The sequence below is a fragment of the Oryx dammah genome, unplaced genomic scaffold, assembly GCF_014754425.2.
Source record: "Oryx dammah isolate SB20612 unplaced genomic scaffold, SCBI_Odam_1.1 HiC_scaffold_2, whole genome shotgun sequence".
Lineage (NCBI taxonomy): Eukaryota > Metazoa > Chordata > Mammalia > Artiodactyla > Bovidae > Oryx > Oryx dammah.
In genome coordinates this window covers 195,491,320-195,503,485 of record NW_024070186.1, presented here as the reverse complement: position 1 = coordinate 195,503,485, position 12,166 = coordinate 195,491,320, and the positions used below count along the sequence as shown (strand labels likewise).

The 12,166-nt window shown below is 63.7% G+C and overlaps 1 protein-coding gene across 1 annotated transcript; it reads left to right on the top strand.

Moving 5' to 3' along the window:
- Nucleotides 1–2,177: 2,177 nt before the first annotated feature.
- FSCN1 (fascin actin-bundling protein 1) lies at nucleotides 2,178–11,624 on the top strand. The gene is made up of 5 exons (XM_040231364.1): nucleotides 2,178–3,137; nucleotides 9,235–9,391; nucleotides 9,479–9,600; nucleotides 9,867–10,034; nucleotides 10,318–11,624. The coding sequence occupies exons 1-5, from the start codon at nucleotides 2,306–2,308 to the stop codon at nucleotides 10,518–10,520; spliced, it is 1,482 nt and encodes a 493-aa protein (XP_040087298.1). The 5' UTR covers nucleotides 2,178–2,305; the 3' UTR covers nucleotides 10,521–11,624.
- Nucleotides 11,625–12,166: the final 542 nt, after the last annotated feature.

Sequence of the window (12,166 nt, the reverse complement as noted above, 5' to 3'; positions counted from 1 at the left end):
TTCTTTCCCGGGACAGATGCTATCATGATGCCCGTTTTAGAGATGGAAAAACTGAGGACCAGGATGTGCATTCGACTGCAGGAAGCCCAGTGCAAGAGGCCAGGGCTACCACCCAGCTGGGCTCTCCAGTCTTTGTACCTATCAAAAGCATAACCTGGCAAGGCCTGGACCTACTCCCACCCCTGGCCTGACTGAGAGGCAGGAGCCCCCAACTCCAGCCCCACAGCAGGCGCATCTCAGCAGATCCCAGTCCTCGCTGTCAGCACGGGACTGCTGCCCCAGCCTTCAGTTATTCTGCATCCTCTCTTATGAGCCATGGCAGCTGGCCAGAAAGTTGGCCCTAACTAGAGACTCTTGGGGATCTTGGGGATAGCAAAGGGTTCTGAGGGTGGCCAGGGACAGGGTCTGAGCTCCAAGTCCTCAGGGACTTTCAGACCACCTTGAGATGAGGGATTTGCCTCTCTTCTACAAAAGGTGAAACAGGCTCAGAGAGGTTAAGTAACTTGACTATAGTCACACAGCCAGGGAGGCCCTGGGTTTCAAGCCTATTTGTCGTTGTTTAGTCACTAAAAGTCGTATCCGACTCTTTGCGACCTCATGGACTGTAGCCTGCCAGGCTCCCCTGTCCATGGGATTCTCCAGGCAAGAATACTGGAGTGGGTCACCATTTCCTCCTCCAGGGGATCTTCCCGACCCAGGGATCAAACCCACAGACTCAGGTTCGCCTGCACTGGCAGGTGGATCCTTCGTCACCAAGCCACCAGGGAAGCACCTATCAGACAACTTCAAGATGAGAAACTTGGCTTCTCAGCTCTCCAGAGCTTCGGGAGGGGGTGCTATGGGCAGTGGCTGTCTGGGGCTCAAGGCCCTGCTGGTTAACCTACCTGACCTACAATAACAGGAAGGTAACACAGAATTACCCTGGAAGATAAAAGCCCCTGAAGGAGGCTGCCTGGGGGGAGGCAGCGGCACAAACCAACCAGCGGGGGAGCTAGTTTAGTGCCCTCTGCCTTTAGCCTCGAGACCCTGTGGGCAGCCTGTGGTCACGCTGGCATTCCAGGGGCTTGTCTGGCATGTGGGGAATGTCCCAACAAAAGTCTTGGCCTTTGGAGATGCTCAGAAAAGGGAAGTGCGCCTCTCCAGGGAGGCGGGGAAGGCATCTGCAGGAAATATCCCCTCCGGGGTACCAGGCTCAGAGTCTAGGGCAGTGGGACCTGGGGGTGGGTACAGAGTGGGAGGAGTGCTGGCCCCTGGGGTTGGAGACACAGGTTGCCCCCCTTAGGGCTGTGCTTCTTGAGTCCTAGCACATCTCTTACCTGCTCCATAAAAGGGCTCACTACTCACTCTATAGCGAAGAACAGGGATGTCTGGAGTGCTGCAGCCCATGGGGTCGCAAAGAGTTGGACACGACCGAGTGATGGAACAGCAACTCGCTCTATGCCTGTGAACCTCACCGGAACCCTGCGACCTCTGCAGCCTCGGGATGGGAATGCCGTCACTACTCCGGAGACCGATTTGGGCTAGCGGGGCTGGGTGCTTGGAGCCCCGGGAGTGAGGGTGCCTTTCCGGGCAGTGTTCTGGGAGGGACGCTTCGGGGAACCACAGACCCCGCTTTGGAGGCTGCAGAGCCTGGGTTGGGTGAGTTGGGGTCGGCAGACGCCTTCCCAGCTCCTGGCCTGCGCCCACCCTTCCGCCCACAGGCACTTGGAGGGTCCCCTCTCTGCTCCTTCAAGGCTCTGCGCTAAGTCCACCTCCTCCAGGAGCCTCCGGAGCGCTCCGCTAGTCCTGATGAGCTCCGTGGTTTCCGAGGTCTCTAATCCACAACCTCTAATCTGACTCGGGCCTTCCTCCCGACTGGGCTTGGGGTTGGGGGGCCCTCCGAGGGGTCCCCTGCTCTGGGCGAGCCCTCAGGCTGCGGCGCCGCGAGGGTGGGGCTTTGGTACTGGGGGGAAGGGGGCGGTGGCCCCAAGTAGGGGGGACTGCAGAGGCCGGCGGTGCAGAAGGAGGGGCCGCTGCGAGCGCAGCTGCCGCCCGCGCCCCTCCGGGCCCCCCGCGCCACTCGCTGGCTCGGCCCGCGCGCCCCCGGCTCTGCAAGCCCCGGGGCGGGGCGGGGAGGGGGCGGGGCCTGGCAGCGCTGACGTCACCCCGCCTATAAAGGGGCTCGGGCGCCGCAAGCCGGCTTTGTAAAGCCGCTGCTGAGGGTGCGCGCACGGCCGCCGCCGCCGCCTAACAAAGAAGCAGGGCACCGCCGCCGGGACCCGCCACCGACCGCCCGGGCCGCGCCGGCCCGCCGCCAGCCGCCACCATGACCGCCAACGGCACGGCCGAGGCCCTGCAGATCCAGTTCGGGCTCATCAACTGCAGTAACAAGTACCTGACGGCCGAGACGTTCGGGTTCAAAGTGAACGCCTCGGCCAGCAGCCTGAAGAAGAAGCAGATCTGGACGCTGGAGCAGCCGCCCGACGAGGCGGGCAGCGCCGCCGTGTGCCTCCGCAGCCACCTGGGCCGCTACCTGGCGGCCGACAAGGACGGCAACGTGACCTGCGAGCACGAGGCGCCGGGCGCCGACTGCCGCTTTCTCATCGTGGCGCACGACGACGGCCGCTGGTCGCTGCAGTCCGAGGCGCACCGGCGCTATTTCGGCGGCACCGAGGACCGCCTGTCGTGCTTCGCTCAGACCGTGTCGCCGGCCGAGAAGTGGAGCGTGCACATCGCTATGCACCCGCAGGTCAACATCTACAGCCTGGCCCGCAAGCGCTACGCGCACCTGGGCGCGCGGCCGGCCGACGAGATCTCGGTGGACCGCGACGTGCCCTGGGGCGTCGACTCGCTCATCACGCTGGCCTTCCAGGATCAGCGCTACAGCTTGCAGACGGCCGACCACCGCTTCCTGCGCCACGACGGGCGCTTGGTGGCGCATCCTGAGCCCGCCACCGGCTACACGCTGGAGTTCCGCTCCGGCAAGGTGGCCTTCCGCGACTGCGAGGGCCGCTACCTGGCGCCGTCGGGGCCCAGCGGCACGCTCAAGGCGGGCAAGGCCACCAAGGTGGGCAAGGACGAGCTCTTCGCCCTGGAGCAGAGCTGCGCCCAGGTCGTGCTGCAGGCGGCCAACGAGAGGAACGTGTCCACGCGCCAGGGTGAGTGGGGACGCCGTCCCTCGCCTCTTCCGGGCCTTGCACAAAGCGCACCCCACCCCACCCCCGTCCCCACCGCCTCCCGCCCTTCCTCGCCCGCGGCAATTCCGAGCGACGCCCGGTGCGCCCCCGCTGGGCGCGCAGGCCACCCTACCCGGCCGCAGGGCGTGCGCTCCGACCCCGAGGAAGGGGCGAGGGGTGGGGCTTTGCCCATCCCTGGGGGCCGTGGCGCGGCCCCCACTCCGCCTTGGGCTTGGGGCTCCCTAGGCCGCGCTTAGGCCCCGCCCCGGGTGCCACCCTCGCACCCCCTGCTCAGTCTGGGTCTTCCCGACTTGTGCGGATCCCTAGGCTCAGTGGGCCCAGCCCTGGGGGAGGGGACGCCCCTCGCCCGGTGCCTCGTGTCCTTCCTCCCCCGTTAGTGGGTCTTCAGTTCCAGGGCGGAGCGAGGGGTCGCCCTCGGCGCAGGGCCCGCCCGCGCTCCCTAAGGGCCGCCTTTCGCGGGCGGGATGGGGGTCCTTTGGTCTCCGCAGGGTGCCCGTCCACCTCCCCCGGGGTTGGGCCTCTCTCCACCCACTCTGGCTGCTGGGAGGGGTTGGCCTCTGCTGGAGGGGGGTGCCCCGAGTGTCTGCTCTCCCCCCGCCCCAGCCCCTCCTCCCGCGTCCGCCCCGCGCTTGAGGCCGCGGCCTTTGTGAGCAGGGGCGGGCTCCTCGACAGGGCCCTCCCTCGCCCCCTTTGTCCTGCTTGGTCTTTGCGGATGGGAAAACCAGATGAGGCTGGGCGGGGAGGGAGTCGGCTTTCTGCAGGTCCCCCCTGCTGGGAACCCCGCGCCGCCCCCCGGGCTGGGTACTCCGTCCTAAGCTGCCCCAGGAGGCGGCCTCCCTGCTCGCGCCCAGGTCCAGGGCGGTGTGGCGGGGATGGCTGCCTGCCAGGTACCCCGCCCTGCGGCTCCCGGCCGGTGAGCTCTCCTCCGTGGGTGCCCGAGAGCGGTCCCAGAGTGAGCCCGGAGACCCCAGCCCGGCACCCTCGGAAAGCGCCCCCTTCCTCGAGTAAACCCACCCCCTAAGACTCCCGCCTGGAACAGCTGGCTGCAACTCGACACGTCCTTTCCCGGGGCCTCCCGTTGGCCTAGCCATTTCCTACTGGCCTGCGCGCCAGAATGAGCCCCTTCTTTCCCGGCTCAGATTCTCCCCCAGGCGGCTTCTCTTCCTTCTGGCGCCCTTGCCCCTTCTTTGGCCCAGAAGGCAGTCTGTTCCTCCCCACCAGGGGAACCTCTGGGTGTCTTGCTTCCCCCAGACAGGAAGTTGGACCTTGGCCTCCGGAGATAGCTGGGTGGGAACCCCAGGCAGTGGCCCCCTTCCTCCTGAGGACCACCCTTTGGAGGTATGCACTCTGCCCAGGAGGTTGCAGCCTCGTGGCCGCTCCTGCCCGAGGTTGCAGGCTGTGGACTGAAGTGGGCCAAGCTTCTTCCATCCTGCAGATGGGTGGGTTTAGGCCCAGAGGGGAGAAGCCCTGTGCCCAAGGTCACACAGCAAGTATGCAGCAGGCAGAACTGGGTTTGAATCCAGAAAGGGCCCTCATCTGGACCCTCTGATGCCTCCCAGCCTCTGGGGACCACAGGGTCTCCCCTCTCCAGTCTCATACAGCACTAGGTGGGGCAGGACTCCTCACCTTCTCCGCAAACACTGAGCCCCTAGCGAGTGAGGCATGCTGAGGCCTGAGTAGTGAGCAAGTGGGCACGTCGCGGCGCTTTCCCTGCTGGGCGCTGTGTCCTCGTTGGGACATGAGCCACATCTTGGGCAACAGAGGTGTCTGGGACTCCAGGCGGTCCATGAGGGCTCTGGGTTAGATGGGAGAGGTCCCTTTCTGGGGAGGACATTTGACCTGACCTGAGAATGAACCGAAGGTGGGCTGTATCAGGTGTGTGGGACAGTGTCGTGGACACAGAGCACAGCTTGTGCAAAGGCCCCGAGTAGAGAGGAGCAGAAAGCCCAGTGCTGGCAGAGAAGCAGCTCATGAGGTTGGTCCACGGGTCTGGGTCAGCCAGCAGGGCTGCAGGTCCCGGAGTGGTGCTTATCAGTGAAGGATGCTCTGTGCTTGCCAGCTGCGTCCCGCCCCTTCCCTGGGAAAGACTGGCAGGAGACTCCCAGGGCCAGGAAGGGGCAGAGAGAGCCTGGGGTATTTTTGGCAGGTACCAGGCGGCGAGCCTGGACAGACACCCTCTCCTTTGAGTGAGGCTCACTGGGGGTGTCATGCTGTGATTCAGGCTGATGGGGCAAGAGGAGCTGCCGGAAATTGCAGCAGGAGAGCCGTGGGCTCATTCGTGTGTTTAAAGAGGAGGGAGCTCTGGGGGCCAAGATTGGAGCTGCCTTGGCTTCAGGTTCTGGGGTCCGTTCTGTCGTCGGGTCTCCCTGGAGGGATGGAGGGTGACGCGGCGGGGGGAGGGGGCCGGGGCCGCGCGGGGTTGGGGGGCGTGCCTGCAGAGGCCATTTTGGACAGGCCTGCGTGGCAGGGAGGCGGGGGCGGCTCCTACAGGCACATGCGGGCCAGGAAGGAGGAGCCTCCTGGGTTTTGCCGGCGGGGGATGTGAGTCATCCCAGCAGCCAGGGCCCCGTGCGGGTGGGGTGCTTCCTGCTGAAGCTGCAAGCTGCTCTCCGGCCTCAGTCTCCCCATCTGTACAGGGCTACACCTGGGCATGTTCTTTGCGGCCAGACCATATTTCTGGGAGGGGGTCATTGCAGCTGCGATTAGAGGCAGGGTCGGCCACCAGGGCGTGGGGGTCCCGAGAGCTGCTGTGACAAGGCAGATGGCATACATCCACCCCAGATCCTGGGAAGCGGGTTCGTGGTGATCACACTGGCAGGGCCGCCGAGTGAGCTGTATTCAAGCTCCTTTGGCGCCTACCTGCTGTGGGCCCCGTTTCCCTGGTGGCTCAGATGGTAAGCTATCCGCCGCAGTGCAGGAGACTTAGGTTTGATCCCTGGGTCAAGAAGATCCCCTGGAGAAGGGCATGGCAACCCACTCTAGACTTCTTCCCTGGAGAATCCCATGGACAGAGGAGCCTGGCGGGTTACAGTCCATGGTGGGTTGCAAAGAGCTGGACACGACTGAGCGACTAACACCCGCACACACTGCCCTGGCCTCTAGCCAGACCCTGGGCGGAGCCTCAGCACAGTTCCCACCTGATCTTATAGCCTCTTTGCCTCTGGCCAGCTGTGCCCTGGGGTCTCCGTGCTCAGGAAGTGCCCAGCCCCAGCTCTTGAAGGTGAAGCTGGCTGGCTGGGCTGAGGAAGGGCTGGACGAGCCGGGCTTTGTAGGATGTGTAAGAGTTCTCTTGATAAGGCAGGTCACATTGGCCCCAGGGAACAGCTCGTGTAAGGATGGAGTAGGAATTTAAGGTGGTCAGGTAGTGGCAAGAGGTGACAGCAAGGAGAAGTGAGGTGAGGGCACAGAAGCTTCTGGGCTCCCTCCCTTAAACTGAATGGGGTGGTGGAGAGCACCCGATTTTTTACCATCCAGGGGATTTGGGGACGGCTAAGGCTGTGGGGGGATGAGACCATGGGGTCTGCTGCAGGCAGGGTGGGGGCCTGGCGTCTCCGGGGTTGGGGGATGTGCCTGTCGGCTCTGGTGAACCCCTTCATCCCTCTCCTTACTTCCCAGGGCTCCAGTGGGCCTGTGACTCACGCTTTCTGTGCTGCTGTTGATGAAAAGAAAAATCCCAAAGAAAACCCTGTTCCCATAGTAACCCAGCTCTAATTAGAGACTCCCAAGGCTAAGTGGGGCCTTTCCTGTCGGGGCAGGGCCTTGGAGTCAGGACGGGCCCCCCTGGATGGAGTGGACACTCCCCCCAGCCCCTCCTGTTGGGGGCAGAATACCCGGTGTCTATTTGGCATCGGGCCCCTCCGTGCTTTCAGTCTCCTGGCAGGACAGAGAGACACTGAACCGGGTGGACAGAGAGGGAAACTGAGGCTGGGAGGCGTGCTCATGCAAGGCACCTGGCCCCCACTTTGAGTACCTTGCTCGCTGGCCTAGGCCTGTTGATCACACCAGTTCCAGGACTGGACATAGCCAGGCTGGGCGGGGTCTGAGTGGCTGAGCAGACAGCGGTGGTCGTCGTGTGGCCCGGGGCAGGGACCCACCGCTGCAGAGTCTTGCTTTGTACCCCCCAGGGGTACAAAGTTGATGGGAGGAGCAGGGGCGCGGGGCTGGCTGAGCGCTCGGGACCTGGAGTCTCCTGGAGAAGGGCCCCCAGGCGTGTCTGGCCTGAGCCCGGTGTGCGCCTTGTGTACCAGCAGGTAGGCTGGCAAGCGCGGGAGGGCTGACTGCCATTCACAGCCCTCCCTTGCCCCTTTTGCCTTTCTCCCTGGGGAGCCCCTCTGCCTTTTCTGCTGCTGAGGTGTGCCCGGCGAGGCTTCTCCCCTGTTCTTTCCTTGCCATCAGCCGGGCTCCCATGAGTGGGGCACGTGGTGCCCCGTGGCCTGGCAGGTGGGGTAGGGCAGGCTGGCTGGATGGGTCTGAGCCAGGAGGGAGCCCAGCCCCACATGCTGGGCGTGGCCCCAGGACGGCCTGCCTCTTGGGGACTGGGCGCCCCAGCAGGCCCTGCCCTCGCTGCTCCTTGCCTGGTGCTCCGTGGGGGGTGTTGTGGTGGGTGGCGCTCACCCCCACCCCGGGGCCTGAGTAGACAGCTGATCCCTGACACTGGGGCTCAGGGGATCCCGAGGGGCTGGGGGTTCAAGCCCAGTGGTGGTGAGCGTCTGTTCGGGGTGACCCGTGGAGGCCGCGGCCACCAGTCCAGAGAGGGGAGGGAAGGCTGGGGGACAAGGCTTGGCACGAGGCCGGAGTTTGCCCCCTTCTCCTCCCAAGAGCCCGGGGACCCCTAGCTTTCTCTCTGGGTGACCTTGGGCAAAGGCAGTATTTCTCTGTCTCCCTCTCTCTTGTGAGGCAGGGTGGCTCTGACATGGGACATGAGATCTGGTCAGCATGGGGCTGACACCTGTCAGGCCCTCTGGGTGGTGCCTGGAGAACCAAGAAGGGGTCCTGAGCCAGGGGTGGGGCACCCAGCCCCCAGACTTTGCCACCCGCCAGCCTCCTCTCATCTGAAAGGGCGCCTGCCACCGGCCCCGGCTTCATAAAGGCCTGGAGGCCCACCTCACCCGACGGTGAGGCTCTTAGACCCACGGTGCTTGGGGACCTGAACGCGTGGTTGTGACTAAAGGTCGCATTGCAGGTTTTAGCTGGAGGAGTTCACATGGGTGTGCAAAAGCGATGAGGCTGCAGCTCGTGGGAACAAAACCCCGGAAGCCACCCCCTTCACAGACAGTTTCAGGACGTGGATACGTGTGAAGGGGTTAGGCAGGTCATGTGCAAATCTCGATCTGCCGCCCACACGCACTTTCAGGTCAAGAAAACGTGTGTGAATGCAGGGGAAACGGTTAGGAGGCTGTGGTCGCCTAGCATTCACAGAGGCTCTCCGGGGGTGCTGTGGGCATGGGGGGGTGTGTGACTGCGCTTTTAGAGGAGTTTGCTAGATTTCCTGAAAGGAGCATATGCAATTGCTCTTTGAACTTCTACAGGTCCACAGAAGCAGGAGGGAACAATGAACCGCCGTGTAGCAACCCCCCGGCTGCCGTCCCAGCTCCCTGGGCCTCCATTCATTGTTTTTGCTTGTACTTCCTGTAGAACCCAGACATCCGGGCATTTCATCTCGAACTCTTTGCCTGTGTCTCTATAAACAGCAGGGCATCCTCTTACATATTGACAACAGGATTAGCAGTAATGAACCCTTCCCCTCTAACCCTGGGCCACGTTCAGGTTCTCCTGGTTGGCTCTACAGTATCTTCTTCCATCTTGTTTGTTGCAGAGTTTTACGTCTGTAATCAGAGAGTGATGTGTAAGTGGACCTGGCAGGCTTTGGTCCTTAACTGGTCCAGCCCGGGGTCCTGGTTTCTCCCTCTGATGTGGAGGCCGAGGGGTCTGAGCTGTGCGGTGGGTTCTCAGTAGCCCCTCCGCCCCCCACTGTACTGGTGTGTGAGGGCAGGGCTGAGGGTCAGCCAGAACTCGGGGAGCGGGGGTCCCTGGTCCTAGCTGGAGGCTCTCCCCGCAGGTATGGACCTGTCGGCCAATCAGGACGAAGAGACCGACCAAGAGACCTTCCAACTGGAGATCGACCGCGACACCAAAAAATGCGCCTTCCGCACCCACTCGGGCAAGTACTGGACGCTGACGACCACCGGGGGTGTGCAGTCCACCGCCTCCACCAAGTGAGTGCTCGCTGCCCGCGCTCGCCCACACCGGCCCTTCTGTGGCAGGGGGGCACCTCTCCTGACCCTGTCCCCCCACCACCCCAGGGACGCCAGATGCTACTTTGACATCGAGTGGCGTGATCGGAGGATTATTCTGCGTGCATCCAATGGCAAGTTCGTGACGGCCAAGAAGAATGGCCAGCTGGCGGCCTCTGTGGAGACGGCAGGTAGCCACCTTGGGCACACCTCAAGCCGCAGTTCTCTGGGGCAGAGTCTCACTATGCCATGGTCACTCACCAACCCCACTGGAAGCTCGCCCTGTGCCGGGCGTCCTCCCAGACCGCCCCCACCTTGCCTCCCCCTGGGCTGGCATGCTGTGTGACCCCAGGCTCCCGCTGTCCCTCTCTGAGCCACACACACCCTGGGCGTCACACCCCCAGCCCCCCGCCCCGACCTCCCTGAGGCTCACTGCCTGTCCCACCTCTTGGGACAGGGGACTCGGAGCTCTTCCTCATGAAGCTGATCAACCGGCCCATTATCGTGTTCCGTGGGGAGCACGGCTTCATCGGCTGCCGCAAGGTCACGGGCACCCTGGATGCCAACCGCTCCAACTATGACGTCTTCCAGCTGGAGTTCCGAGACGGTGCCTACAACATCAAAGGCAGGTGCCCCTGTGGGTGGGACTGGGCAGGGCACCCCTCCGCCTCTGTGCCCCACTTGACCCTCTGACATGGCTTGGACCATTCCAGGACCCACGTGGGAGCTCCAGCCGCTCTCGTGGGTACAGGAGGGAGACCTTGCCAGACAGAGGGCTCCAGGAGGGGCTCCATCCATCCACGTGGGTGGACAGGGCAGACCCCAGGCGCACTCTGGGAGCTGTGATTGGAGGGTGGGGGGCAGAGCCTGAGGCAGGGCCTGACAGGGTTCCCCCTGTGCCCCTGCAGACTCCACGGGCAAGTACTGGATGGTGGGCAATGACTCGTCGGTGACCAGCAGCAGCGACAGCCCGGTGGACTTCTTCCTGGAGTTCTGCGACTACAACAAGGTGGCCATCAAGGTGGGCGGGCACTACCTGAAGGGGGACCACGCAGGGGTCCTGAAGGCCTGCGCTGACACCATCGACCCCACCACGCTGTGGGAGTACTAGGCCCCGTGCCCGTGGCCCCCTCCCTGCCCTGCCCCCGCCCCCCATTAACTCTCTTCTCCTGGGGGCTCTGCTGCGGGTGGCGAGTCCCTTGCCTTTCAAACTGGAAACCCAGAGCAAACGGTGCCCTCACCGGTCTTCCCCCGGGCAGGTCGGGGCTCTGACTTGGCCCTGGGCGGGCTGTCCCGGCCCTCTGCCCTCTCTTCTGCGCCCTGGGCGAGGCTGGAACTTCTCTCTCCTGACCTCAGACGACTCTGAGCCTTATTTCCCCAAAGAGGCCAAGGAGGAGCCGGGGAGCTGGGAGGCCTCCCCGAGCCCCCGCCCCCCTGGAATGGCGGGGTGCGTAACTGGAATTTCCTGTCCCCTCCTGATCCTCCCCGCCCCCCCAGGAGCCATGCTCTTGCCCCCAGGCCTGTCGGTGGCCCCCGCTTGCATCTCACAGGTTGGGGCTGGCTCCTGCCCCTGCACACCCTGCTGTGATCCCGGGACCCTGCCCCTGTCTCTCTTTGCTTTCCCTCTGGCCTGACTGGAAGCAGAAAATGACCAAATCAGTATTTTTTTTTTAATGAAATGTTACTGCTGGAGGAGCCCCAGGCAAGCCTGGTTGTAGCCATGAGTGGGCTTGGGGGTCTTGAGACAGAGGCCTCTCCTGGCCTCTGCGCCCTCCTCCCACTAGTGGTGGGGCAGGTGGGGCGCCTCCCGGAATCCAAACTCCCCTACCTTCCCAGAGGGTTTCTCCAGCCCTGCCCTCCCGAGTGCCCACCCCAGGCCCGGGTCTCACCTGGTGGTGCTGGGCCCCTCACCGCCTCAGCTAGGACCCCATGTGGTCCGTGATCCTTGTCTGACCAGACTCCCGGGTCTCGGCAGGATGAAGCTAGGCCTCACCCTCAGCTGGGAGCCCCCTGGAAGCCCCCCGCCCCAGCCCTGGCCGTGGCTCCCAGCCCCGCCCCTGCCGGCTCCCCTCCCTTCCAGTTAGTGTCCACCATGCACCTCCCTCTGGGTGTCTTGGTCTTTTATTTTTTGTAAGTCATTTGTATAACTCTAAACGCCCATGATAGTAGCTTCAGACTGGAAAGAGCAAAATAAAATAACGCAAGTCTGCAGCCCTGAGGCTGTGTGTGTGTGTGCGCGGGCACGGGCACGCTGGGATGAAGGCAGATGGGAGGGGTGGGCCCGAGAACCCGACTCCTGCACGTTTAGGGGTTAGAGGTCAAGCCCACACAAACCAGCACACCTGGGCAGGTGTGCCTTGATTAGAGCGTGGAGGCCTGGGCTGCCCCCTTTCCATACTGAAGAGGCCTCCAGTGCGTCCATCCACACTCTCAGACTGCAGGCTCCCACGGAGGTGGGGACCGGCCCTGAGAGGAGTCAGCTGGGTGGACTAGGCTTGCAGTCCAGGGTGGGTTCCTGAATCAGAAGACGCCCGCGCCGAGCTTGTGGAGGGACAGAGCCACTTCTCTGTCTGGCAGATAAGAAGCCCAGGAAGTTTCCGGCCTCGAAGGGTCACCTGGGTCCCGAGTCCACCCTCCCCTTCTTGGTCCCTGGCCGACAACGTGGCCAGCCCTGTAGGGACCTCCAGAGAGACAGGCGCTGGATGGGCCCTCCTGTGCAGTCCCTCGTGTTACCCAGAGCCTGCCTGTTCCCATCTT

What these genes read in the sequence shown, in the direction of transcription:
- FSCN1 (XM_040231364.1), top strand. Translation starts at nt 2,306, where the DNA reads ATGACCGCCAACGGCACGGCCGAGGCCCTGCAGATCCAGTTCGGGCTC. An exon ending in GAACGTGTCCACGCGCCAGG is followed by an intron (nt 3,138 to 9,234) that starts GTGAGTGGGGAC and finishes CTCTCCCCGCAG; the next exon opens with GTATGGACCTGTCGGCCAAT. An exon ending in CAGTCCACCGCCTCCACCAA is followed by an intron (nt 9,392 to 9,478) that starts GTGAGTGCTCGC and finishes CCACCACCCCAG; the next exon opens with GGACGCCAGATGCTACTTTG.